This window comes from Aspergillus campestris (assembly GCF_002847485.1).
Source record: "Aspergillus campestris IBT 28561 chromosome Unknown P168scaffold_3, whole genome shotgun sequence".
Lineage (NCBI taxonomy): Eukaryota > Fungi > Ascomycota > Eurotiomycetes > Eurotiales > Aspergillaceae > Aspergillus > Aspergillus campestris.
The window spans coordinates 1,234,402-1,257,129 of NW_020194338.1; the positions used below are offsets into that span (position 1 = coordinate 1,234,402).

Consider the following 22,728-nt stretch of genomic DNA (forward strand, 5'->3'; position numbering starts at 1 on the left):
GACTATCATCGAAGCGAAATTGCCCGTCGTTTAGTCGTTCCTGACAGGCCAGAAGGTTCACCAACGGGAAGATCCTGGGGATCCACTCGAGGAAATGTAACGATTCCTCTCAGTGAGAACTAGAAGAGCTATCCTGCCTAACGTTTCTTCAATACGGGGAGCGCTGTCAACGTTCTCCAGAGCATTCCAGATAAACTCATAACGACCCGATGCGCTGTCCCTGACTCCCTTGGCCCATCCCGTCTCTCATGTCTAATCGGTCAGTCCAGCTCCACAAATCAGGCTCAACACAGGATGATCTCTTGATTGGGATTTGTTTGTGGGATAGTCAAAGAAGCTGGCGGCAATGGAAACCAGCCCAAGCCGACTTCGATGGTCCTCCCACCGCCCGGGGGCCGCCCAACTCCTTGGTCTGGGCCATTCCATTGGTCCTCGCGATTCAAGGCTGATTTAGGGCTAACACCGCCGCCCGTCCATCCATCTATTTCGGTCACACGCAAACAAGTCTAACCGACTGGACCCTGTCCGCTATGGATTCTACCGGTGTGCAGGGGCGCCGGTCATGGCTGACACTGACATGCTGACATGCTGACATGCTGACATGCTGAAGCTGACAAGTCTTGATGAAAACCCAAGAGGGGTGGACCAGAAAAAAAGAAAAAGAAAGTAAGACAAAAGAAAGAAAAAGAAGGGGAAAGAAAGAAAGCCGAGAAGAAAAGACAAAGATAGAACAAAGTATTTAGTAGAGCAAAACCAATTAAAAAAATGTAGTATAATTTTCATTAGGTACATCGTTTCTAACTTTCTTTTCTTTCCTTTTGCTTATCTATGACAAACTGATGCAACCAGGCAGAGTAACAGATCGGTGTGTGTGTGAACCCAATACCACGGTATGAACTAAATCTAACAGACATGCTGGCTCAGAGCACATTACTTCCAATTGATCCAGTCTGTAATCTCGTTCATGATGCTACAATGATATGAGAGAGACATTCCGAGTTTCCTCCACAGTACAGCGATAGAAAAATAGCAGGTATCTGCATTCCATTGACAATTGGTGGGGGAAATGTCTGAGTTATAACTGCGTGTGGACATGTTTGAATTCATCATCAGGCCGTCAGCCCACGGTCATTGACTCGCATCGAGGCCTACGCCACCCAAGATGGGTCGTCATCGCCATCCAAACTCGGGGCCATCTTGGGTCTTAAATCCAGATGACAACAATGAAAAATCGTGAACGTTGTTAATGATCGGGATGATGTGGGCGTTTCCCGCATGCGGATATCCCGATCCACCCGAACCCTAATGGTACCCGATAAACTCAGCCGTCGCATGCTGATTCGACGAACCAACCTCTGCCCGAGTTCACATCTTAGAGCAGATGGACCCATGTATCATAGACATCTACCCCGGATTTTGGTTCTATCGGTGTGAGTGGCTCCATTCTAGCTGGCCTCATGGGAGTGGAGCTGGAACCTTGTCTGGAACGCAAGCTCTGCTGCGTATCCCGGGAAAACACTCCATACCAGTAGAATGGATTTGAATTCCACGGTCGATAATGGCTTTAACATCCGGAGATGATTTCATCGGGAGTTCTCACTGGGCCAGTAATCGATTGCTTCAGATGGATCCGCCGACCTTGTCCAGACACTCGTGGCTTTCCCATTCAGCGCTGAAACTACCTCATCTTGACGTTTTTCATTTCTATCTGTAGTCACACGGGCCAGTGGGGAACGAGCATATAAACAGCGCACATGTCCCCTCTATGCCTTTTTGTGGTAGATCAATTGGATTCCCCAATTTCCAATGAGTAACCAACATCCCATATAGAACGACTATTATGGCGACCTCCTTCCAACCAAACGTCCATTACACGTTTGGTGGCCCCTCCTCCTCCACCCCGTTCTTCGACTCGCGTCGCGGCTCGGGCATAGTGGACAATGAGGACGTCTCGAGCAGGGTGTACAACTCGGTCGCCGCCAGACGGGGCTCTCGGAAGTCTAACGGTCGCGAAACCTCCAGTCTTGCTGACGTCGTGTATTCCCTGCGACGCCGGAACAGCAGCGAGATGGACTCGCTGATCTCCTCCAAGCTCATGAGCTCCAACCATGCGTCCCTCATCGACTGGATCCGCGGCGAGCGCATGAGCAAGCTGCCTCCCGAGGGAAGCAGCTACGACCGTGTGCTGAGCTGGGCTGCCCTGTTCGTGGAGCAATTGCACACGTTTGACTTGGCCGTCGAGGGATTCGCTGGAGATAGCCATCTGGCGTCCCAGCTCGTCTACGGCTACTGCGCGCTTCTTCTGGAGGTATGTCTGCCAACCACCTCGAGTTCTCTCGCCAAAGGCCCCCTCGTACTAACCTACGTATAGCTGGGTGAGGAGAATGCTTCTGCCCTAGTGGTCATGTTCAGCTTCTTTTGCACCTGCTCGGTGAATCTCGTCAACCTGCTGGATCGAGCCGAGTTGTTCACGGTCTCGCAGGAGATCAAGGACCAGCTTGTTCTCGCTCTGGCTGATCTGGTCACCCTAGTGGTTTGCGTGGCCACTTATTTCCACAAGGCCTTGAGTGGAATGACCTCCGAGTCCGTGTCCATCGACATTTTCAACTCGTTCCCCGGCCCAATCGAAAGCTTCCGCAATCGTTGTGAGCTCGTCGCCGGGTTGATGTGGAGACATCAGCTCTTCCGCGAGGGCTTGGACGAAACAAGTGGTAAAGCAATGACCTTGTCCCTACCTTCGGTTGGACCAACCTTTGACACACTAACTTGGTTGTTCCAGTCTCGGAAGTTAGGTCGATCAAACACTGGCTCGAGCCAGAGGACCCCGTCCTCGCCAACATTACACACAATTCGGCTCAGTCGGCTCAGGATCGAGAGGAAAGTAGCTGCCTGTGGATGACGCCCTACTTGAACCGCTTCCTGAAAAGCGCCAAGAGCACTCTAGTCTTCTCGGGCAAGCCTGGCTCGGGGAAGACTATCTTGTCTTCTGTTATGGTTGATCAGCTCCAGCACCCGATCGGAGGTGTGAGCTATCAACCAATCTCCGTTTCGATCAGTGAGTTTCTGATCCCGCGATACGGTACAGATTGTCACTGACGATATTCAGGCAGCAGAATTTCCGCCAACACAACACCTCGCAGTATCGCCAAATCAATCCTTTCCCAGCTCTTTGCCAAGCGAATTGGCAATGTGCAACTGTATCAGATCATCTCGGATGCATATGATCGTTGCGAGCAGACGGCGGATAACGACGAATATGACAATATCCTCTGGTCCGCTGTAGAAGACGCCCTGCAGGCAAGCGTTAAGGGTACCAAAGAGCTTATTCTAGTGGTCAACGGGACCGACCAGGCCTCCTGTGGTGAAGCTGCGATTCAGGCCAAGCTCAAGAAAGCCACTGCCAATGCCAACAACATGAAGCTCGTCTTGCTCGGTTCCCAGCAATCTTCCACCAATGCGGACCAGACAGCAGTGAATATCACGCCGGAGCTTACCTTCGACGATATGAGTGCGGTGGTCCGACACGCTCTGCAGTCCTGTCAGCCGTTCAGGAACATGTCCGAAGAGCAGCGCGAAATCACCGTGAACCGCGTCGCCGAAGTTTCCGATGGCTCGTTTCTTTTTGCCAAGTTGGCCACGAGCCAGATCCAGAGCGAGGGCCAAAAGAGCGCGGAGAAGTTCTCCCAGGCTGTTGATAAGGTTGCCAAGGCAGGATACAGCGTCAGAGATTTCGTGTCCCACAGTCTGCATTCCAAATCTTTGACTGAGGAAGGCAAGGTGATCTTTAGTTGGCTAGCCACTGTCGCTCGCCCGCTGTCCACCCGGGAGCTCTCCACCCTTCTCTCCATTCAGGTGGACAAGGCAAACGTCAAAGACCGGGATGTCGACTCCCGCAAGCTCCTCGAGGCCGCGGCCCCTCTGTTAACCCACCAGAATGGCCTGGTGGGCATTCGACACAACGAGGTTAGAACGGCTATCTTGGACCTACTTTCCAAGGACAAATTACTGCCGTCTGCCAAGGACAGGCACCTTGACATTACCCGGCGGTGCTTGACTTACATCAAGCATGCCGTGGTCACCGACCATGAGCCTTCCGTGTCCCCCCTAGATCCGAATATTACGGGGAGCCTCCTAGAGAAATTCCCATTGCTGGACTTTGCCGTTCGCTACTGGGTTGACCACATTAAGAAGGCATTTGGCTGTACCACCGATGATGAGTTCTCCACGGCCTCCAAGGAGATCCGTGATGTGATGCCCACTTCAACCTCAGTGCCACTGTTGTCAATGACCCTCTGGGCGGCCAAGGCGACCCCGGTACAGATGACTCTGTATGCCACCCAGACCCGGCTATACCAGTACATCTTGTCGCCGCAGCATCCGACCACTCTGCAGTCCACCATTTGCCAGGCTCTCTTCTATCGCGAACTTCAGGATACTCTGCCCTCCAAGGTCGTCCCGGTGATGTATGCAGCCGTGGTCCTCAGCAATGACGTGCTGTCGCCGAGCCATATTGTGACCATGCAATTGGCGAGATTTTTCCTTGAGGCGACCACCAACCAGGTTACCGAGTCACAGACCGAGATCATGGTCAACCGGACCCGAGTGCTCTACATCCTCGTTGAGAGTTACAAAGCGCAGTACGGAACCGCAAGCGAGCTTTACATCAACGCCAGCACCGAGCTTGCCCAGCATTACCAGATCATCAAGGAAGAGGAGAAGGCCAACGAAATCTATAGCTATCTCCAGCAGAACAGCACCTCCACGGAGAGTACCACCGGCCAGTGGACCAGCTCTCAGAGCCAAGAGGATTCCCTTCTGGTCAATCTCCATGGCCGTCCAAGCAAGGTGACAGATGACTTCGAGACCACCTTGTCGCTAGACGAGAAAGAAGAAGATGAACTCATCTCGTCTTCCAGCGCGTACGACATTGACGCGCTGATCAATCTCGCAGACACATACGTCTCCCAGGGCAATTTCAAGCTGGCAGAGACCGCGTATGTGGAAGTCTGGCAGCGCACGAGCCGGGAGTTCCGACTGCACCGCTCCGCCCAATGGGAGCTGAAGAATCTCAAGGCCGTTCTAGCCTACACCAAGTTCCTCAAGGAGCACAACAGGCAGGAAGAGGCAGCTTCTACGCTCGCTGGCCTCTGGCAGGAGTATGAGCAAGGCCCTATGTCGAACTCGTCGGCCGTCATCTCGCAATTCTCCAAGGTCGCCGAGGCCATGCAGTCCGTTGGTCTTTCCGCCATGGCCCTGAACGTGTACAAGCACTGCGCTCAGTATTACGCAGGCACCAGCGGGCACAACAGCTCTGCTTATCAGAAACTTCAGGAGACCATCCAGACCACATCCACGCATGTTATGCAGACGGCTTCGTCATCTAGTTCGTCGGTGACTGAATCCAGTCTCAAGGACATGGTGTTTGAGTCGATCCATAACCCGAATCAGACCACCGTCTCCGCCGCCAACACTCTCATCGAGCTGTATATGTCCCAGCACCGCTGGCACGATGCAACCAGGTTGATCAAGAGCGTCTTGCGTGGTGTCTGGCCTTCCTTCCTCGCCAATTCTGTTCAGGATGTGAGCGCCGCTCCTGAGAAGCATGCGGAATTCTGTATCAGCCTCGCCGAGCGTCTGAGCGACTGCTATCACTCTAGACGCCGTCCATCGAAGGAAGAAGATTCGCGCAACCGTCTTTACCACGCCTTGAGACGCGATCGTCTACCTGGAGATAAGGCTCTTGATCGTGCCACGACGGGGCTCCTTCGTCTGTACAAACGCACCTCTCAGACCGATAAGATCATCACTCTGTACCAGCAGTTGCTGAGCGATTATACCAAGCGTCTGGGCCCCGAGCACCCAACGGTGATCAAGACACTCTGGACACTGGCGGAACTCACGAGCCCCCGTCCGGTGTCTGTCGATTACTATCGACAGATCGTCAATGTCATCAACAAGGACTCGGACACCTGCAAGCCTGAGGCCTTTGAGCCACTGCTTATTGTCGTCGATGATCTCTGGAACAAAGAGCGATACACGGAGGCTGTGCAGCTCTACAGCGTCTTGTTCAATACCCTGAAGCACCAGCAGGTCAACGCGAAGCTCCGCGACCATGACTTCGTGCGCACGATCTTTGAGCGTTACACCCACTGCCTGCGTGTCACCCACGCGAGTACGTCTGTCCTTCACGACGTCACCACCCAGTACCTCAACACGTGCAAGCACGTGTTTGGTGCCACCGCCTCGATCACCGTGCAGGCGACGTTGTCTCTGGCCAATCTCTGCCAGAGCTCTATCCAGTACGAGAGTGAGGCTGTGCAGCTCTACGAGAGCCTCTTGGCGATCCAGTCCGACGCAATCGACAAGGAAGATATCAGAGAGATCTTGGACTCGCTCGAAGAAAAGCAGACTGCCACGGTGTCGTCGAGTAATTCCAGTTCCCTCACGAGCGCGCAGGTGCACAGAGCAGTCACTGTCCGCCAGCAGCGCCTCACATCCATGCGCTCCGAGTACGGATGGGCCCACGAGGAGTCCCTCTCGGAGATGGAAGAAATGGCGTCCCTCTACTCCAAGCAGGGCGACTTCGCCTCTGTGGTTTCCCTCCTCAAGGACACGGCCGTGGAGGTTCTGTCCAACGAGACCTCGGCTGGCAAGTTGACCGCTGCAGCCCAGAGCATTTCATCCAGTTATATCGCCTCCGGCCAGATCCAGCGCGGTCGGGAGTTTACCAGAGAGCTCTACCGTCAGATTGTGGCCAAGGATACCTCCCACATGCAATCTGCCCAGTTCAACGTTTCGTCGCTGAAGCGTCAGAGCCTCATGTTCCTGGCGCAGCTCGAGTACGGCCTGCGCGAAGACACATCGCTCACTTTGAACGAGATCTTCTCGTCCCTGACCACCGAGTACCTCTACTTTGAGCAGCTCAGGAGCGAGATCCACTCGAAGACGAGCAGCTTCCAGAGTGTGACAGCCTCTGCCGCTCGTCTGTACGGATTCCTCGTTTCCCGGGATAACCAGGCGAGTGCCAATTTCGTGATCAACAAGCTGAGCGATTATTTTGTTGCCCGCGAGGGTCGCGAGATCGGAGTGACCGAGTCGGCCGGCGTCCGGGAGTTCGTCGTGACCATCGTCATGTACTTCACCACGCACAGCTCGCAGAACTTCCTGCGCTCGATCGCCATCGCCAGCTACAACCGTGTGTGCCAGCTGCTCGCCCAGAGGCAATACCAGCCCGCATGCGACCTCGCCCTCACGTCCTTCAAGCACATCCGCGCCAACGACGGCTACTCGTACCTCCCGAACATTAAGCTCGCCTTCAAGCTGGGCATGGCCATCTCCGGCCGCGATCTCAGCCAGCGCCCAGACGAAACCCGCCGCAAGACCATGCTCGAGATCTCCTCGACGATCATGAAGGAGACTATCCGGGTCTTCAAGCGCAGCAAGGTCGACATAACCTGCCTGGGCCAGGACAACCTGAACAACCTCATCGGCCTGCTCGACGAGCAGCAAGACTACCACAGCCTGGCGTGGGTGCTCACCACCCTCTGGGACAACCGCGAGACGCACACCGCCAGCGCCCAGCCCTACTTCATCGTCACGCTGGCGCGCATGCTCGTCATCACGCGCTACATGGTCGGCGACCACATGGCCGCCGTGCGCCTCGCCGAAGACATCGTCTACAACAGCTGCCGCGTGCACGGCGTGCGCCACCCCAACACCTTCGAGATGACCGTGCTGCTCTCCCAGCTCTACACGAGCGTCGCGCTCCGCTACCAGTCCCAGAAAGACGGCAAGGAGATGGCGCAGCGCTACTTCAAGAAGGCCGCCGCGCTGCACGAGAACGCCCTGCGCGGCTTCCTCGACCCGTCCTCCGTGCAGTTCGACTACGGCGCCGAGTCCAGCCAGGAGTCCGACGCCAGCTCGTCCACCTCTGACGAGGACCTCGGCGACGAGGGCAAGCACGTCCGCCAGCATTTCCACCTGCTGAAGCTCGCCGTCGAGCGCCTGGGCAGCTGGCCTAAGGATTTCTCCGAGTACAGCCGTCTCAGCGCGGAGCTGTTCAGCGCTTACCCTGATGACCTCAAGGGCGTGGACGGTGTCGATAAGTGGAACTTGAAGAATTACGGTTCTGGTCGTGCGGAGTCGAGTGATGACCTCGTTACTACGGGCCTTCGTCGCGAGATTACTTACAATCTCCAGGATCTGGGTGCCCTTGCAATTCCCGTCTAGGACTGCATTGCTTATAGGGGAACCGGTGCTAAAATTGTTGGTGTTGGATGTTAAAAAAGTGCTTTAAGTGCTGTTGTGGAAGTGATAGGTAATGAAAAGCGTAACACATAATAATTAGTATTAGTATCTAGTTTACAGACTGCCAAAATGATAATGATAATTTTAATCCGTTTGAATTTCTCATTTTATATTATCTATTTTTCTACCTTTAATAGAATAGAATAGACTAAGTGACCCATCTTCAATCATAGACAAATGTATAGAATGACCCACAATGCAAACCAACCAAACACCGCGGATCTTCTTATCGCGTTCGCAAAGCTCCTTCGCAAATCTCCATTTCTCCAACATCCCGACAATCTGATCTTCCACTGCTATTCATTCCAACAACAATTAATCAATCTCAATAAAAACCGCCCACCATGCCGAAAGAACCCCTCACCAAAAACCTCCAGTTCGAGAAAAAGAACAAGGACATGGTTAAACTTCCAAAACGTACCGCTCCCTTTCCTTCCTCTTCTCCCCTCCTCTACTCCCCACCGTCTCCAACCCCAACCTACAACATCCCAATAACAACAACACCAACCAACCAAGCCCTAAAACACACGTGTAATAAATCACAACTAACCACAAAAAATGGATAACAGACGCACGCATCCAAAAACGCCCCATCCCGCACCCCCCCATCGCCTCCCCCTACGCCGGCTCCAGCATCCCCAAAACCGTCTACGTATCCACCTCCTCCCCCTTCATGGCCTCCGTAAAACGCGTGCAGAAACTCCTCCGCCAGGCCGAAAAGCGCGCCACGGCCTCCGTGGATCTCGCCAACGCGCGGAAGCGCAATCAGCAGCGGCTGGCGCTGGTCGCCCCGCGCACGGGGGAGGAGGATGGACAGGAGGGGCAGCAGGGGCAGAAGGGGAAGGGGAAGGAGGAGGTGTTTGTTAAGGCTACGGGGCGGGCGATGGAGAAGGCGCTTGCTGTTGGGAAGTGGTTTGAGGAGAAGGGTGGGGAGGAGTTTGCTGTTAGGGTTAGTACGGGGAGTGTGCTTGTTGTTGATGATGTTGAGGAGGGTGAGGGGGGGAAAGGGGGGGGAATGATTCTGCTGGCGTGGGTACGTCTGGTTCTGGTTCTAAACCGGCTGCGACGGAATCTACGGAATCAACGGAATCTAAAGAGCAGAAGGAGAAGGATACGAAGAAGAAAAGGAAACGCACTACCGATACAGCAGCTGCAGCAGAAGACGCCGAGCTACCCGAGACGCGGACGCGATGGGTCAACATGGTTGAAGTCGCCGTGAGCCTCAAGTGAAGAAAGAATACTCCAGCGAACTACCAACGAAAAAAAACCCAAGAAGCCTTTATAAATTGGCGCCTACCTAGCATTGCATGGCATGGCATGCTGTGGGCTGAGCCGCGACAGGATCCACATCGCAGTCCCATCTGCAGCAACAGACGCGTGGCAGCGCTGCATGTATATGGGTACGGACTGTTGAGCACCCACACACGCTTGGATGACAGTTAAAGCGATGGGGGATATTACCCGACCATCATTGTCTTTACTGTCTTGTCTATACCCGTTGAGTATAGTCTCAAAAGCACGACACAGCATCAGCATCCATAGGTTGTCTACAGTCAGGACGACCGATTGCAAGTGACCGGTGCAACACTCCATCCACCCAGTCTATACAGACGATGTTAGGTAGCAATATGATTCGATCCTATCATTTGAATCTAACACCATATACACATATCTATGCAGTGGCCAATAGAAGAATTAGGTATGATATGGAATAGGTATCAAGTGCTTTTCCACCTGTCGCCATCCTCTGATCACTCCAAATGAATATGAATCCCCCATATACACCCCATACACCCCATACCACCAAACCAAAGTATACACCCATTCCCCCGCGGTGAAAGAGCTGGATACGATCGATCAATAAGAATCAACTGAGAAATGCAATAAATGGTCATTCTTCGCTTGCTTGCAACTGCCAAGGGAAGTAATGCTCCTCTGATTGACTAATACACAAAAGCGGGTGAGCCCTACATGAACTGTCTCATCCCATGAGAATTGAGATATTAACATAATGAGAATGTGAGAAGAAGATGTAGATGAGAGAAAAAGACAAAAACGCACAACACTGCTGCCAGAGAATCGTAACTGGAACAACATGGCATCGGGGAATGATATCTGATGTGACAAAACAGGAGGAAAGAAAAAATGAGATAGTCATGTGAGTTACGCAGCCTCATAACTGCGACAGAGATATAACAAGGAGATTTGGGGGACTGAAGAAAGAGAGAAAGTAAGGAAGAACAATCCAGTGAACCAGCGTATAAGCATTTAGTCAGTACATGAGAACGGTAAGATGAGTGAAAGATAGGAAAGAAGGTTGCCTGAGGACGATCGGGTAGGAGACTTCCCCCGAGGCATCTCGTCCGAAGGATAATTAATCAGGCGGCGGGAGTATGTAGTAGGTGCAGCAACGTCGACAGAATCACCGTTCCATCTTCTGCCACCCGTTCAGATAGGCCATCAGCCCTACCCCTAGTAGCACGACTCCGAGCATTGATGCGTATGGACTCGATTGCTCCAGGGCCGCGTGCCGAGGTTTCTGCGTGGCGAAGGCCGTGCTGGATTGGGGCGACAACAGGGAGTCCTGCTTTTCGGAACTCTTTGCCTCAGCACCCTTATCCTCCCCTTCGCCGGGGAGAGCGGAGCCAGAAGGAGGGATGCCATCTGGGGCGGCGGAGATCGGCTGGCCGACCGTTTCGCCATCCGCGCGTTCACGCCGCAGAGTCTCGATCATCTCGGTCAGAGACTTGCGCGTTTCCGTGGTCTCGTCTTCTGCCTTCTGGGCGCGATCTTTGAAAACGGCAACCTGTTGTCTCATCTCCTCCATCTCCGCCATCACGAAGTCCAGTCGTTGTTTCAGTTGGTCTGTATGGCGATCTGTCGGCTCGTCCACATCGGTGGATTCGCCAGTGGATTCCGTCAACTGTTCGACAACCAATGCACTGTCGAGGTCGCGATTCTCGGATGGGGCCTTCTGGAGTTCACCGGCATGCGAATCCAGTGGTGGGCCGGTCACATTCGCCTGGACATCGTGATCGGGCCGGATTTCGAGACGTCCGGCCCTCTCCTCGGCAGCTTCCCGAGCCTGCCGCTCTTGCAGCAACAGGTTCTCAAGCTCCTTCACGCGGGCGCCTTGGCTGTCAAGCTCCCTTTTTGCGGATGACAGAGCCTCGATCAGCGACAAGATCTGGCTGGATTCCCGTGAAATGGCTGGGCTAGCAGGCCCGAACTTCTGCTTCTCCGTGTCGGTGGTGTCCGAGCGTTTGAGAGGAGACATGGCGTCCACGCCATTCCGGGGCAAAGCATCCGGCTTTTCGGGCAACGGTTGCTGGGGCGGTGGTGCCGGGGGTTCGGAGAACCGAGAGAACGAATCCACACGAGGCATCTTCGGCCTCCCGTTCATCTGACGTGAGGCGCTACTCTCCGCCGGCGAGTGCTTGACCTTCTCCTTTTCGGGGGGGCCGTTCTTCATGATCGTCGTCAGGAAGTCGTCCGTCTGTCGAAGATCTTGGGATTGCTGTTTGGCTTGTTTCATTTCGTTCTGTGTATAAGATTAGCACGCTTGTTGCGCAGTGTCCCTCAGTATCAAGGCGCCATACCGTGAGCCGTTTGACGACCTGCTCGATCGAGATCGGCGAATTCCAGTAATTCATCTGCCTTTGCTGTTGCATCGCATTGAACTGACTGCTGGCATTGCTCTGGGTACTCCGGTTGCTCATCGTGCTGCCGGCGCGCCCGCGGAGGTGTGCCAGCGGCTGGCTCAGGGGCGAAGGAAGCAGGCCATTGCCAGAGGAGGGATCCAGGTCGCCCAGAGTGAGGTCCAGAATGTTGGGCAACGAGCTGTAGATCCCCGCGTGCTCCACCTTGGCACAGACTTTGTGGTGCACGACCGTTTTTCCGTCCTCGCTAACAATGTCGATCCCCAGCTCCAGGATGTCACCTTCGCGGAGCTCATGGGGCTCCGACTCGCGATTCTCGGGAGACAGTCTCTTCCCGCTCACAAAGGTCCCATTGGACGATTTGATATCCCGGATCCAGATCTTCCCGGTCTTATCGGCCCAGATTTCCGCATGCTGTCGGGAAAGCACCTTGGAGTCGAAGTACCCGTTCATGGGGGTGGGCACCGTTTTCGCGTTTGTTTGCCGACCGATCCGCAGGACTTCCGGGTAGAACGGTACGTTGATCTGTTTCTTTTCGAAGGTTCCGTTGAGAGGGATGAGGGTCAAGACGGCGGGAGGGTCCCCGGATGGCGCGCTACCAGCGCGGACGCCATTCTGCTGGGGAGACTGAAGCATGTGTTGGGAGGGAACGATGGAAGACGGCTGCTGAAGGGCCGACATGGTCGAGGCGGCTGCGGGCCCCGAAAACGCAGGCATTACTTGGGGGCGGGCGTTGCTCACCCCGGCTACCGGGTCGGACTTGGAGTTTGGCCAGATACCCCTGGAGGGTTTTTTTTTCGAAGACCACGTGCTAGATTCGGAGTTCGAATTCTGCGCGGCATCGGCCGTCTGCGGATGCGCAGCGACAGTCGACGTAGATGAGGTTGTGGATGCTAGAGAGGACGACGAATTCGATCTCTGAACGGTCTTCCTTGGCATGAACATGCGCGAGACTTCTTCCGCGTTCATCGAAGACAGGGGCCCTTGTCCTCCGTTACCAGGATCGTACCATCCCAAACGAGACCCCGATTGCACACTAGGCGGAGAAGCCACTGCAGTCATGGAGAAGGATACAACCGGTTGGGAAGGAGCGTTCGATGGCGGGCCGGGTCGGTCTTATTTCATTGGTACTGGCCAACCCGATGATGTTGTGTCGAGGCGACGAGAGGGAAGGGGCGGAGGAAAAGGGTGGTCGTCTTGAAGATCCCCTTCAGTTTATTCTTCGTTTTCCTTTTTTTCCTTTCTAATATTGTTCCCTTGGATTTCTTTATTTTCCTTCCCTCTTCCTCGTGTTATGCGACGATATTCGATCAGATAGGGTGAGAAGCGAACGTTCCGCGGGCCAAAATATATGGGTCTTGGATCCTCACGCACTGTTTAGGGAGTCACGTTAGCCCGGTTCAGGGCCGCCCAGAGAGCCAAGGGTTGCTTTTCTAGCCGAGATAGGGCGGCACAGGACTCATTCCCGCAATCAAGGGCACGGTGGAATCATCAAGCTTACCTTGAACACAAACACGGATGTTATGAGATGAGCGAGAGGTTAGATCAAGGGGAATCCGAGGGACGATAAGACAAATGTCGTGAGGTGGTAGGTGGTATAAGGTCTTGGCTTTGACCCAAGGAGCGACCGGACCCAAACAGGAGGGTCAAGGAAGGGGGGGCGGCTAGTAGAAATAGAGTCAAACAGGGCGATGATAAATCAAGGCGAGACACAGAGAAGGCGTAAAGGGATCCTGTAACCCAGCAAGACCAGCGGAATACTGGGAGGGACAGGGAAATGGAAGGGATCGCATGGGTGGCCACAACGGATGATCCATTCGAACCCCCAAAACTCTCCTCCTTCCGGTCGCTGCACGTGACCTGCACGTGTGCCGGAGGGGACACAACGGCTGTCCCGATGCGGTCTAGTGGGGTCACGTGCTGCGGGATGGGTCCGATCGGTGGAATTGAATGGGTCGGTCAATCATGGTGAGCTTTGCAGTCGGTCTTCCACCTCGGTTTCATCGCCGGTCACTTCACCCCTGCATTGTTCCTGCACCGTATCAAAGGATCGGGTGCTCGTTTGACTTTCTTACAAAGCTTTTCTTCTCTGAACTCGGTTGAAACAACCTCCCTCCTTTCATCATGCCCGTCGTCGCAGGACCTCCCCAGGGCCATGGCCCGTCCACTTTCGACAAGAGTAAGTCTCCTCAGTCGCAAGCCCATCTCCGGTGGACTATTTTTAGTGTTGGGGTGAATGGGCTGCTGTGAGGTGGGTACGTGGTGGGCTGACATCGTCTCTAGTGAAAATGGGTGCTATGATGGGCTCCAGTAAGCTTGCGACAAACCTTCCCTGTCCGGCTGGTTCTCGGGCTGGCTAACCGATCGATTTCAACGTTTAGCGGTTGGTGGTATCATGGGTTTCATCATCGGTCAGTGTGTTTTCTGGGGTTCTGCTGGACAATGTCGCTCATACATCACAGGAACCGTGACGATCTTCCAGTACGGTGCTGGCCCCAATGGCGTCATGCGTACTCTGGGTAAATACATGCTTGGATCCGGCGCAACCTTTGGGTACGTATCTCCCTCTGGGACTTGCTCACCCTGTGCTGACCTATATCTCCTCGGTAGTCTGTTCATGTCCATCGGTAGCGTCATCCGCACCGAAGGACCCTACAACGATGCCTGGCTTCGTGCCCGCGGTCCCCCGATGATGCTCCCCCGTCAGCACCCCCTGCGATCCGCTCGCGAATAAACGAGCCATCTCCATGCTTAACACGTCAGTGGGAGATACCTTGCGTGTGGGCTAGCCCTAGTTTGTACGATATATCCGGGGTCTCTTCGAGGCCCTTCCTTGGAAGATGGGAAGGGTCCACGTCGGTCACTGGAAGGAATTTTGACGAGCGGTGTTGCAGAGGATTGTGTTATGATGTATATACTCTTTGAGCATTGGGCGGATTGAGGGCAACTTCAATCCTGCGAGGCAATTCCTCTTGGCGTTGCAGCACGGTTAATCATTTAATGAAGAATGGACATGAAGCATATTCATTCATAGACGTCCCTGGGGGGTTGTATCTGCGGATGTTGTGGTCCTCCGGTTCATGGACTGCGCCATTCTAGGGGCGAGGTGAATCGTTTCTTGTGTCGTCTCATGGGACCTGTCCTTTCTTGGTGTTGATTCATCACGTGGATGGAAGGCATGCTCAACCCATGTTCAGCTTAACCTATTCAGCTATCAGTACTCGTAGTACTCACGCGTAATCAGAGACCGTTACATAATAAGCTTATAGTTTCCACTGTATCAAACAATAGTCGTCTGATCGACAATAATAGATAATCGGTCGCTCCCGGTTGACCTGGGATGTCCCTCTTACTATGGCGGAAAACAACAATAACAAGAACAGAATAAAGAAAAGTAAAAAAAAAAAAAAAAGAAGAAGAAGAATACTATGGACATTTTGCCGATACTTAGTATATGCATTATGCACAGACTTATGTAACGTATTTCGACATGTCGATTTCGTAAACTGTCGGATAGGTATAGATATATATTGTTCGGAGATCCGCCTGGAACCTCATTGATTTGTGTAGTCAGCTCAGAACAATACGCCAAATAGGGATTATCATCTCGAGATAGACAGACTCTAGTTAACAAGCTATGCATTTTCTTTCTCATATATTCGAAGGAAATTTTCCCACTATAGACACCAACGCTCTACACAACCGCGGTGATGATTCCCAGGCACGATATTGAATACCCTCACACAACTCAATACTACCCCATCATAGTTTTGATAGAGGATTCGCCCTTCAACAAATCGGCAAGATGGCCGAGCGGTCCAAGGCGACAGGTTAAGGTGTACCTTAACAACAACTTTACAAGTTCCTGTTCTTCATTTGAAGGCGTGGGTTCGAATCCCACTCTTGTCAATTCTTTTTGCTTTTTTCATCTTTTTGATGTATCCCCTTTTTGCTCTGCTAGGTGTGGGGGCAAAGTGGGGATTGAATAAACAGTATTATCGTACGCTTTTGCAATTTCGCGAGCCCGAGTTGGAATGATTTTAAGGCAGAAATAGCCTGTGCAGTAAGCCTTCAGCCCAAAGCCCTAACCTATAAACAATGCGAGACTGATCGAGGTAAAAGAAGCAAGTGAAAAGAGAGTCGGGTTTGAAACCCCTTCCTATTATCCGGACGGTAGTGTCCGAGTACAACCACCAGGCAGTGTGTTGGCACTGTAATTTGGTGTCCTCTCGATTTCTGAATCATTAGTTGTGAAGACAAGCCAGCGAGACTTTGAAAATGAGCCATTGCCATTATAACTGGCCGAAACTGATACTCTATAAACTACAGATCCTTTCGAAGGGGAATTCAAAATTTTGTGTACTTGTATTTGTATAGTTGTGAGGTTGCAGAGTCTCACTGACTATTGTCTCACCAGATAATGCTGGTTGTGGGATAGCTATAGGATAGTCATAGGATGGTTATGGGTTGGTTGTCAACAGTTGTATATAGTTGTATAGGGTTGTATAGGGTTGTATAGGGTTGTATAGGGTTGTAGAGGGTTGTATAATAGTTATCTAAGGTTTGGTCTAGTATTACACCGGTTGAAAGATAGTGTAATACCATGCCTGAATACTATCTGATGTAGTATACAACAATGAGATGGTCATAAATCCTACGATAGTTTGGTAGGCCACACCAGACTTGTGACAGAATAGCAACAAGTTTATTGTCGATATCGAACAGATAAACTATTAACAGAAAGGCTAGATCTCAAGGAAACTTAGCAATGAGCGTAGCCATTACCCTGTCCTCGACTGTAGAGCGGTGACCGAATCTTATTGTATTTTGGCTTACCTTAAGTCCTCTCCTCTAACTACGGTCCGCCTTTGAAGATATCCACCGATATCACCAAGTTCTTTCAATGCGCTTCTCTCAAGACCTGCTGATATCCACGTTAACAGGGTATGTAGATAAGTGGTGGCTGCAGGTGATCATGCAAGCCCCAGACAGCGAAGATAAGACGTGTCATGCCCTTATAGCTTATAGTTACTACTGCTCACCTTGGCCCCTCAATTTATCCGGTCCTGTCATATCATGTACTGTTCAAAGAAAAAGTATTCCATGTAGAAGGGATACTTATCTCGTGGGGTATTTACATCCTATGAGAGCGGATACTTGTAGCTTGATGCATTTGTCTACTCCAGGGAGATAGGTAAAGGAGTCAAGTCATTGTACTTCTATTGGACCCTACCTTACAGTACATTCCAGCGCAGGATATCACTACCCGTGGAAAGATTAGGATGAGGGGGTTTGGCGTCCTTAACCATTTATCCTATCCTTCTCCTTGGCTGTCTTACCACCATTTACTGGAGTGAAGAAGGCCCTAGGAGAGCCAGCAAGGTACTCTACAGCGATTGGAATGATATCCGAAGAGATTCATAGCTGGATACCAAAAATAATCTTGCCTTGATAATCTTCCATCGTCATATGTGAGCCAAATTGCCATCTGACCGTCAAGGGGACACTCCTTCACCGTCAAGGGGACACCCCTTCACCATGCCTTTGGGCCATCCCCAAAGTGAAGATAGAGCCCCAGTACATCTTTCTGATGTGGGTGGTAGATTGATGCTTAGATTAAAACTTGGATACTTTCTACGTATCTATGCCATTAATAATGTGATCTCGGTTATGTCGTGTATAGACCCGGCCCTTGCTTCTTGAGATTACGGACATCTCGTGTCCCTCTGGTAAGTATTGGCTATAGTACCACTGTCATCCCTTGCGAATTAAAATCAAGTAATCCTCTAGTCATAACCCCACGAGAAACATAGATACAAGCTTGACATGGGTCCTTTGTTGCTCAATAAGGGTTAGGGCTCATGGCCGACCAAGCTTCTTTGTGCTCACCAGCCACTATCTGCCAGATTTATCTTCCAGCCATGATTCGGTCGCATGGTAAAACCCAACTAGCAAACGATTTCATACAGCCAACATCGACTTCTTGTCTCCCATCTTCGTATTTGCAAGCTCAACCTAGATAGCGTTCCTGCTGACAGGAATGATGCCCTCACCAAGCTATTAACAAATGCCAATAAATATCCAATGGCAAGATGGCCGAGCGGTCCAAGGCGACAGGTTAAGGTGTACCTTAACAGCAACTTTACAAGTTCCTGTTCTTCATTTGAAGGCGTGGGTTCGAATCCCACTCTTGTCAATTCTTTTTGCTCAATTTCAGCACCTCTCGATGAGGCCCGCTAAGTTTTGTTTTTACATCCGCTGTATTCCCACATCTCTTTTTTGCTCCTCTGTGACCAGCACAATTGGCTGGTTGTTTCGAAACCTATCATGCATGTACCACGTACATGCATATCCCGAATGCCCATATTTCATCAGCTCCGCACGTGTAATTTCCAACTAGTCATAAAAATAATATAACGCCCAGTGTCTTCCAAAAAAACATATGTAGCAGAACCCCTTTTGTTTGTTTCTCGAAACCTTCACCCATATGATAATGGGTGGGTAGTACACAAAAAGCAAAAAGAACTGACAAGAGTGGGATTCGAACCCACGCCTTCAAATGAAGAACAGGAACTTGTAAAGTTGCTGTTAAGGTACACCTTAACCTGTCGCCTTGGACCGCTCGGCCATCTTGCCTCTGACATAATCAAGCTACCGGTCTAGTGGTTGGTGGCCTCGCCAAGGCGTTGTCGGGCACTTTTCACCCCCCCCCAAACACCGGATGCTGTCCTTGCATGCAGGATTGATGCCTCCACACCGGCTCGTTCAAGCTCGATATGGGGCACACATCCAGAGAATGAGAGTGGTTTACGCAATCGACGGACCATACAGCTCCTTACAGCTCTTGACGCGATTTTATGGCCCCCTTGCAGGGGTATTCACGGTGCTCATCGGAGTCTATCAACCCCCGTGCTGGCTAATAGCACCGCCTGGTATCCCACTCTGTCGCCCCAATCCCGTACCTCTCGATGGGGCCCCTGGTACCTAGACTGTGCCATGAACTATTCCTGGTCAAGAGGATGAAGAGGAAGAGGAACAGGAAGAGAGTCCTTTCCAACATATAAGAAAAGGCTTGTGAAGAGCATGAGACGCGGAATCTACCTTTCCTCTTCCTCTCAAGCTACGATCCACACGGAATCCTTCCGGGCCCACGAACCTCCCGTGAGCTTCTACAGCCGTACGATTGACTTGGCAAATTATATGTCCAGACCGTACGGTACCGTCGGGGGCGCATGCTAGCTCGCTCGACTGGTAGTTTGGTGGGGGCCGTTTTATATATACCCAACAACTAACTGTATCTTCCTTCAGGCTCCACTCTGGTCGGGCCGTTGCTGTTGGAATGCATAAGCCACCGGCCTAATCTATGGTTGGTTACACTGCGCGGTTAGTGCAATCTGAAATCTTGAGCTATACTGTATGTATAATATAGGGAATCGTTCTCGAGCTGGGAATCCTGAAGGATGATATCCGCTGTTATAGCGGGCCAAACACATGACTAACCAATAGGGATAGTAGGAATGATGTAAAAGAGAAAAGGGAAAAAATATACGGAACGCCGGGATTTTACAGGAGAAAACATCCCCGTTCCCGTTCCTGTTCCTGTTCCTATTCCTGTTTCTGTTCCTGTTCCTGTTTTTGGCTCCCTCGCGGATCTCCAGCCACTCGCTGTGGGACGGTGCGCAGATGCCAAGAAGCAGCAGCCCTAGTTTTCGAAAACGCGAGAAGGATGCTGATGGATTATTCGTACGACAAACTGGCTGCTCCAAGGCGTGCAGAGCCAGTCTGCTGGGTAAGATAGTGGGCGGGCTGGCTGGGAGAACAAGGTCTCCGGACTTTACGCATGAGGCGAAGGGGGCAATTTGCGAGCTCCTGTTCCGTGAGAATGAGCATGTAGATGGGGCAGGGCAGCTGTTTTACATCTAAGATGTCGGAAGATATCATTTTGGAACTGGTTGTATTTCTCAAATGAGACTCTTTTACAATCTGAAGGATACCGTGCTATCATAGTTCACTAGCAGTTCGCCCATGGCCCCCCGGCTTCCCAAATAGCCTGCTGCACACATGACCCGCCAATCTGAATCGGGAGGTGAAAGTATACCCATTTTTGACCCGCCTGATTGCGAACCGGATTGACTTCCCATTTTGTGATCAGGCCGCAACGGGACATTTGCTTCCAGAGGTTCGATCCGTCATCCGTCATCCAGCCGCTGCTGTAGATGGTGACTTGATCGACGGAAAAACTGTATTCCCTTTTGCAGATGGGCCCGTAAGGGTTTGGAACGTCATCTTGCGCCGGTTCAGTGCAGCATTGGTTGTCTATGATGTTGCCTAAACGGTGTCAGTCACACAGGGACGCTAGAAGCTCAATGTAGATGGGTGGCTAGCTACCTTCGGCATCATGGAGGCAGTTGTCGTCTTGGTAGTGAACATCGCCATATTCCGACGGCCAGCTGGCTGTGAGCTCACAGCCGCCTTTTTTGTTATACCAATCGGCGTCCTCGCTGTCGAATTTGCCATAAATCTTCACCTTATTGGTCTCTGCATCGGTACGTACAGTCGCTGTTTGTTGGAAGCAGTGTCAGCCAGACGTTCATAGTCAGAGGCGCATTGGGCCGCCGAGGGTGACTTACCTATATCCCAATGTCCGCAGATCGTCTGGCCATTGACAGAGATACATCCGGAATCAACATGCTGCCCATTAAGTCAGCGTTTGCACTATTGTGCGATTGGTTTCGGGGAGTAGAAGAGTAGGGGACTCACGATTTTGGTTCCATTGCCGTGGGAATCCACCGTGGTCAAAGAGGGATCAGGCGTATACATGGGCTTAAGATCGCTGGTCTGAGAAGCATCTTCGGTGTTGGAGGGTTGGGAATTGTTTTCAGTATTAGACGGCTGGGAATTGTTTTCGTTGTTGGACGATTGGGAGTTGTTTTCGTTGTTGGACGGTTGAGAGTTATTGTCAGTGTTGGCGGGCTGGGAACCATTGTCGGTGTTAGACGGTTGGGAATTGTTTTGGGTGTTAGAGGCGCCCGGAGCGTCGGCAGGGCGTCCGGAGCCGGTGATGATTGGGAAATTCGGTATGGCTCTAAAGGTATTGATATCCGTTGTGATTGTGATAGTCCTCGTGGCAAGGGTTTCGCCTGGAGGTTCGGTAGAGCTGCTTTCGGGTTCAGTAGTGCTGCTCTCGTCCGACGAGGTGCTGCTGGAGCTGCCAGTGGGCTCTGCACCCGAGCCCGATCCAGTACTATTGCCCGAGCTAGACTCGGTATCACCATCGGAGCTAGACTCATTGCCGCCATCGGACTCATTGCCGCCACCGGAGCCAGTCCCAGCACCGTCACCGGAGCCAGCTCCAGCACCACCACCAGAGCCAGACTCGTTACCACCACCAGAGCCAGTTCCAGCACCAGCACCACCGCCAGCTCCAGCACCACCACCAGAGCCAGACCCTACCGGCACTGTTTTACCAGGGTTCAGCGTCTCCCCAATACTGTCGGCTGCCGGAAATATGTCCGGTTTGATCCAAGAAGGCACCGAGCCGAGAGGCCACACTATCATGCCCGCGGAATCAACCACGGCAGGTACGGCAGAACCACCTACGCTAACAATGAGCGGCAGACCCGCAGCTGGAATGAGTGGTAGTGCGGCCAGCAGATCATCCGATGCCTCCTCCTTAACGAAGGTCGCCGTCTGCTGGGGATTTGACGGGTTCGTCACAACAGCTGCTGCGGCGCTGGCAGGGGAACCGGTTGGGTCAGACATGCTGACTGAGGCGGTTGCTATCAGGTAACCATCAGAAGAAGAGGAATTCTCTTGGGACTGTTGCCCATGCTGGTCGGAATTGTTGGAGTCGGATTCGGATGTATCGCCAGATGTGGGCAGGGTTGAATTGTTCGAGCCAGATTGGGATGAATCGCCAGATGTGGGTAGGGTTGAGTTGTTCGAGCCAGATTGGGATGAATCGCCAGAGGTGGGCAGGGTTGAATTGTGTGAGCCAGATTGGGATGTATCGCCAGAGGTAGGCAGGGTCGAATTGTAAGAGCCAGATTGGGATGAATCGCCAGACTTGGGATGGCCAGAGACGGAGTGGCTAGGGCGCGGACGACACGCCTTGCCAGGGCGACGTCTAGATGAATTGGCAGGGAGATGATGAGATATCTTGGTAGCAGCAGGGTGATCTCCGGACGATGAGGTCATTTCAGGCGTGACATGTCTCTTTCCAGGTCTCACCTCGGGATGTGCATAGACTCCCTGCAGTAGGAGGCCGCAAGTAAGAAGCCACGCAGCAAACCGCATTTTGCTCCTGACTTCTGTTAGAGAATCAAGTTGGTAGATGGATGGGGAATGATGAGACGAGGAGGTGGACTATATCGCCAGCGTCCGGGTATTTATCATATAGTCCGTCCACGCTCTTGACTCCAACACAGCGAGCGTGGATCATCCATCTTCCTCTTGATCCCCTGATCGGAGATTGAGGGAGGAATTGCGTCCGTGGTGTCTTGTTAGAAAATTGGTTGTAAAGGACCGGACCCGGATGTGATCTTCACATCAATCCTTCAGGATCAACGGGCGTTTTTCAACGGCTATTGGCAGAGCATGTTCCGACGGAGAGTCATGGTCTGCTTTCGACCCCACAAGGATTGTCGGGCGCCGTGGGCCGATCGACGACGATATAGAGAGGATTTGCATTTGTCCCCGAGTCTCCGACATCCTCCACGGTAGAGGTTTCAAGGCCGGTCAGAAGGATTCCCTTGGTAAATTG

General features: G+C 52.3%; 6 protein-coding genes and 3 non-coding genes across 9 annotated transcripts; 6 read left to right on the forward strand and 3 right to left on the reverse strand.

Moving 5' to 3' along the window:
- Nucleotides 1–1,840: 1,840 nt before the first annotated feature.
- P168DRAFT_302890 (NACHT domain protein) lies at nt 1,841–8,367 on the forward strand (the record flags this gene model as incomplete). Its single annotated transcript, XM_024838702.1, has 4 exons — nt 1,841–2,308; nt 2,372–2,645; nt 2,780–3,055; nt 3,107–8,367. 4 exons carry the CDS (start codon nt 1,841–1,843, stop codon nt 8,227–8,229), a joined length of 6,141 nt encoding a protein of 2,046 aa, XP_024695163.1. The 3' UTR covers nt 8,230–8,367.
- A 221-nt stretch (nt 8,368–8,588) lies between these two features.
- Nucleotides 8,589–9,932, forward strand: P168DRAFT_325428 (ribonuclease P subunit p20 family protein). The gene is made up of 3 exons (XM_024840999.1): nt 8,589–8,724; nt 8,877–9,340; nt 9,409–9,932. Exons 1-3 carry the CDS (start codon nt 8,652–8,654, stop codon nt 9,535–9,537), a joined length of 666 nt encoding a protein of 221 aa, XP_024695164.1. The 5' UTR covers nt 8,589–8,651; the 3' UTR covers nt 9,538–9,932.
- A 797-nt stretch (nt 9,933–10,729) lies between these two features.
- On the reverse strand, nt 10,730–13,028 carry P168DRAFT_279989 (putative cytoplasm to vacuole targeting Vps64; the record flags this gene model as incomplete). Its single annotated transcript, XM_024835838.1, has 2 exons — nt 10,730–11,848; nt 11,907–13,028. The coding sequence occupies 2 exons, from the start codon at nt 13,026–13,028 to the stop codon at nt 10,730–10,732; spliced, it is 2,241 nt and encodes a 746-aa protein (XP_024695165.1).
- Nucleotides 13,029–13,946: 918 nt separating this feature from the next.
- P168DRAFT_288506 (MGR2/ROMO1 family protein) lies at nt 13,947–14,986 on the forward strand. The gene is made up of 5 exons (XM_024836801.1): nt 13,947–14,145; nt 14,250–14,276; nt 14,348–14,377; nt 14,429–14,519; nt 14,577–14,986. Exons 1-5 carry the CDS (start codon nt 14,091–14,093, stop codon nt 14,698–14,700), a joined length of 327 nt encoding a protein of 108 aa, XP_024695166.1. The 5' UTR covers nt 13,947–14,090; the 3' UTR covers nt 14,701–14,986.
- A 779-nt stretch (nt 14,987–15,765) lies between these two features.
- P168DRAFT_t52 lies at nt 15,766–15,875 on the forward strand. The gene has a single exon. It is a non-coding gene; the product is annotated as a tRNA-Leu (tRNA).
- A 2,016-nt stretch (nt 15,876–17,891) lies between these two features.
- On the forward strand, nt 17,892–18,406 carry P168DRAFT_114366 (uncharacterized protein). Its single transcript, XM_024832580.1, has one exon. The coding sequence runs from the start codon at nt 18,034–18,036 to the stop codon at nt 18,364–18,366; it is 333 nt and encodes a 110-aa protein (XP_024695167.1). The 5' UTR covers nt 17,892–18,033; the 3' UTR covers nt 18,367–18,406.
- Nucleotides 18,053–18,162, forward strand: P168DRAFT_t53. Its single transcript has one exon. It is a non-coding gene; the product is annotated as a tRNA-Leu (tRNA).
- An 86-nt stretch (nt 18,407–18,492) lies between the features above and the next one.
- On the reverse strand, nt 18,493–18,602 carry P168DRAFT_t65. Its single transcript has one exon. It is a non-coding gene; the product is annotated as a tRNA-Leu (tRNA).
- A 1,375-nt stretch (nt 18,603–19,977) lies between these two features.
- P168DRAFT_279991 (uncharacterized protein) lies at nt 19,978–22,262 on the reverse strand (the record flags this gene model as incomplete). The annotated part of the gene is made up of 4 exons (XM_024835839.1): nt 19,978–20,294; nt 20,355–20,525; nt 20,597–20,657; nt 20,727–22,262. The coding sequence occupies 4 exons, from the start codon at nt 22,260–22,262 to the stop codon at nt 19,978–19,980; spliced, it is 2,085 nt and encodes a 694-aa protein (XP_024695168.1).
- Between the last annotated feature and the right edge of the window lie 466 nt (nt 22,263–22,728).

What these genes read in the sequence shown, in the direction of transcription:
- P168DRAFT_114366 (XM_024832580.1), top strand. Translation starts at nt 18,034, where the DNA reads ATGCCAATAAATATCCAATGGCAAGATGGCCGAGCGGTCCAAGGCGAC.
- P168DRAFT_325428 (XM_024840999.1), top strand. Translation starts at nt 8,652, where the DNA reads ATGCCGAAAGAACCCCTCACCAAAAACCTCCAGTTCGAGAAAAAGAAC. An exon ending in CATGGTTAAACTTCCAAAAC is followed by an intron (nt 8,725 to 8,876) that starts GTACCGCTCCCT and finishes AATGGATAACAG; the next exon opens with ACGCACGCATCCAAAAACGC. An exon ending in GAATGATTCTGCTGGCGTGG is followed by an intron (nt 9,341 to 9,408) that starts GTACGTCTGGTT and finishes TCTAAAGAGCAG; the next exon opens with AAGGAGAAGGATACGAAGAA.
- P168DRAFT_288506 (XM_024836801.1), top strand. Translation starts at nt 14,091, where the DNA reads ATGCCCGTCGTCGCAGGACCTCCCCAGGGCCATGGCCCGTCCACTTTC. An exon ending in CCCGTCCACTTTCGACAAGA is followed by an intron (nt 14,146 to 14,249) that starts GTAAGTCTCCTC and finishes CATCGTCTCTAG; the next exon opens with TGAAAATGGGTGCTATGATG. An exon ending in TATCATGGGTTTCATCATCG is followed by an intron (nt 14,378 to 14,428) that starts GTCAGTGTGTTT and finishes CATACATCACAG; the next exon opens with GAACCGTGACGATCTTCCAG.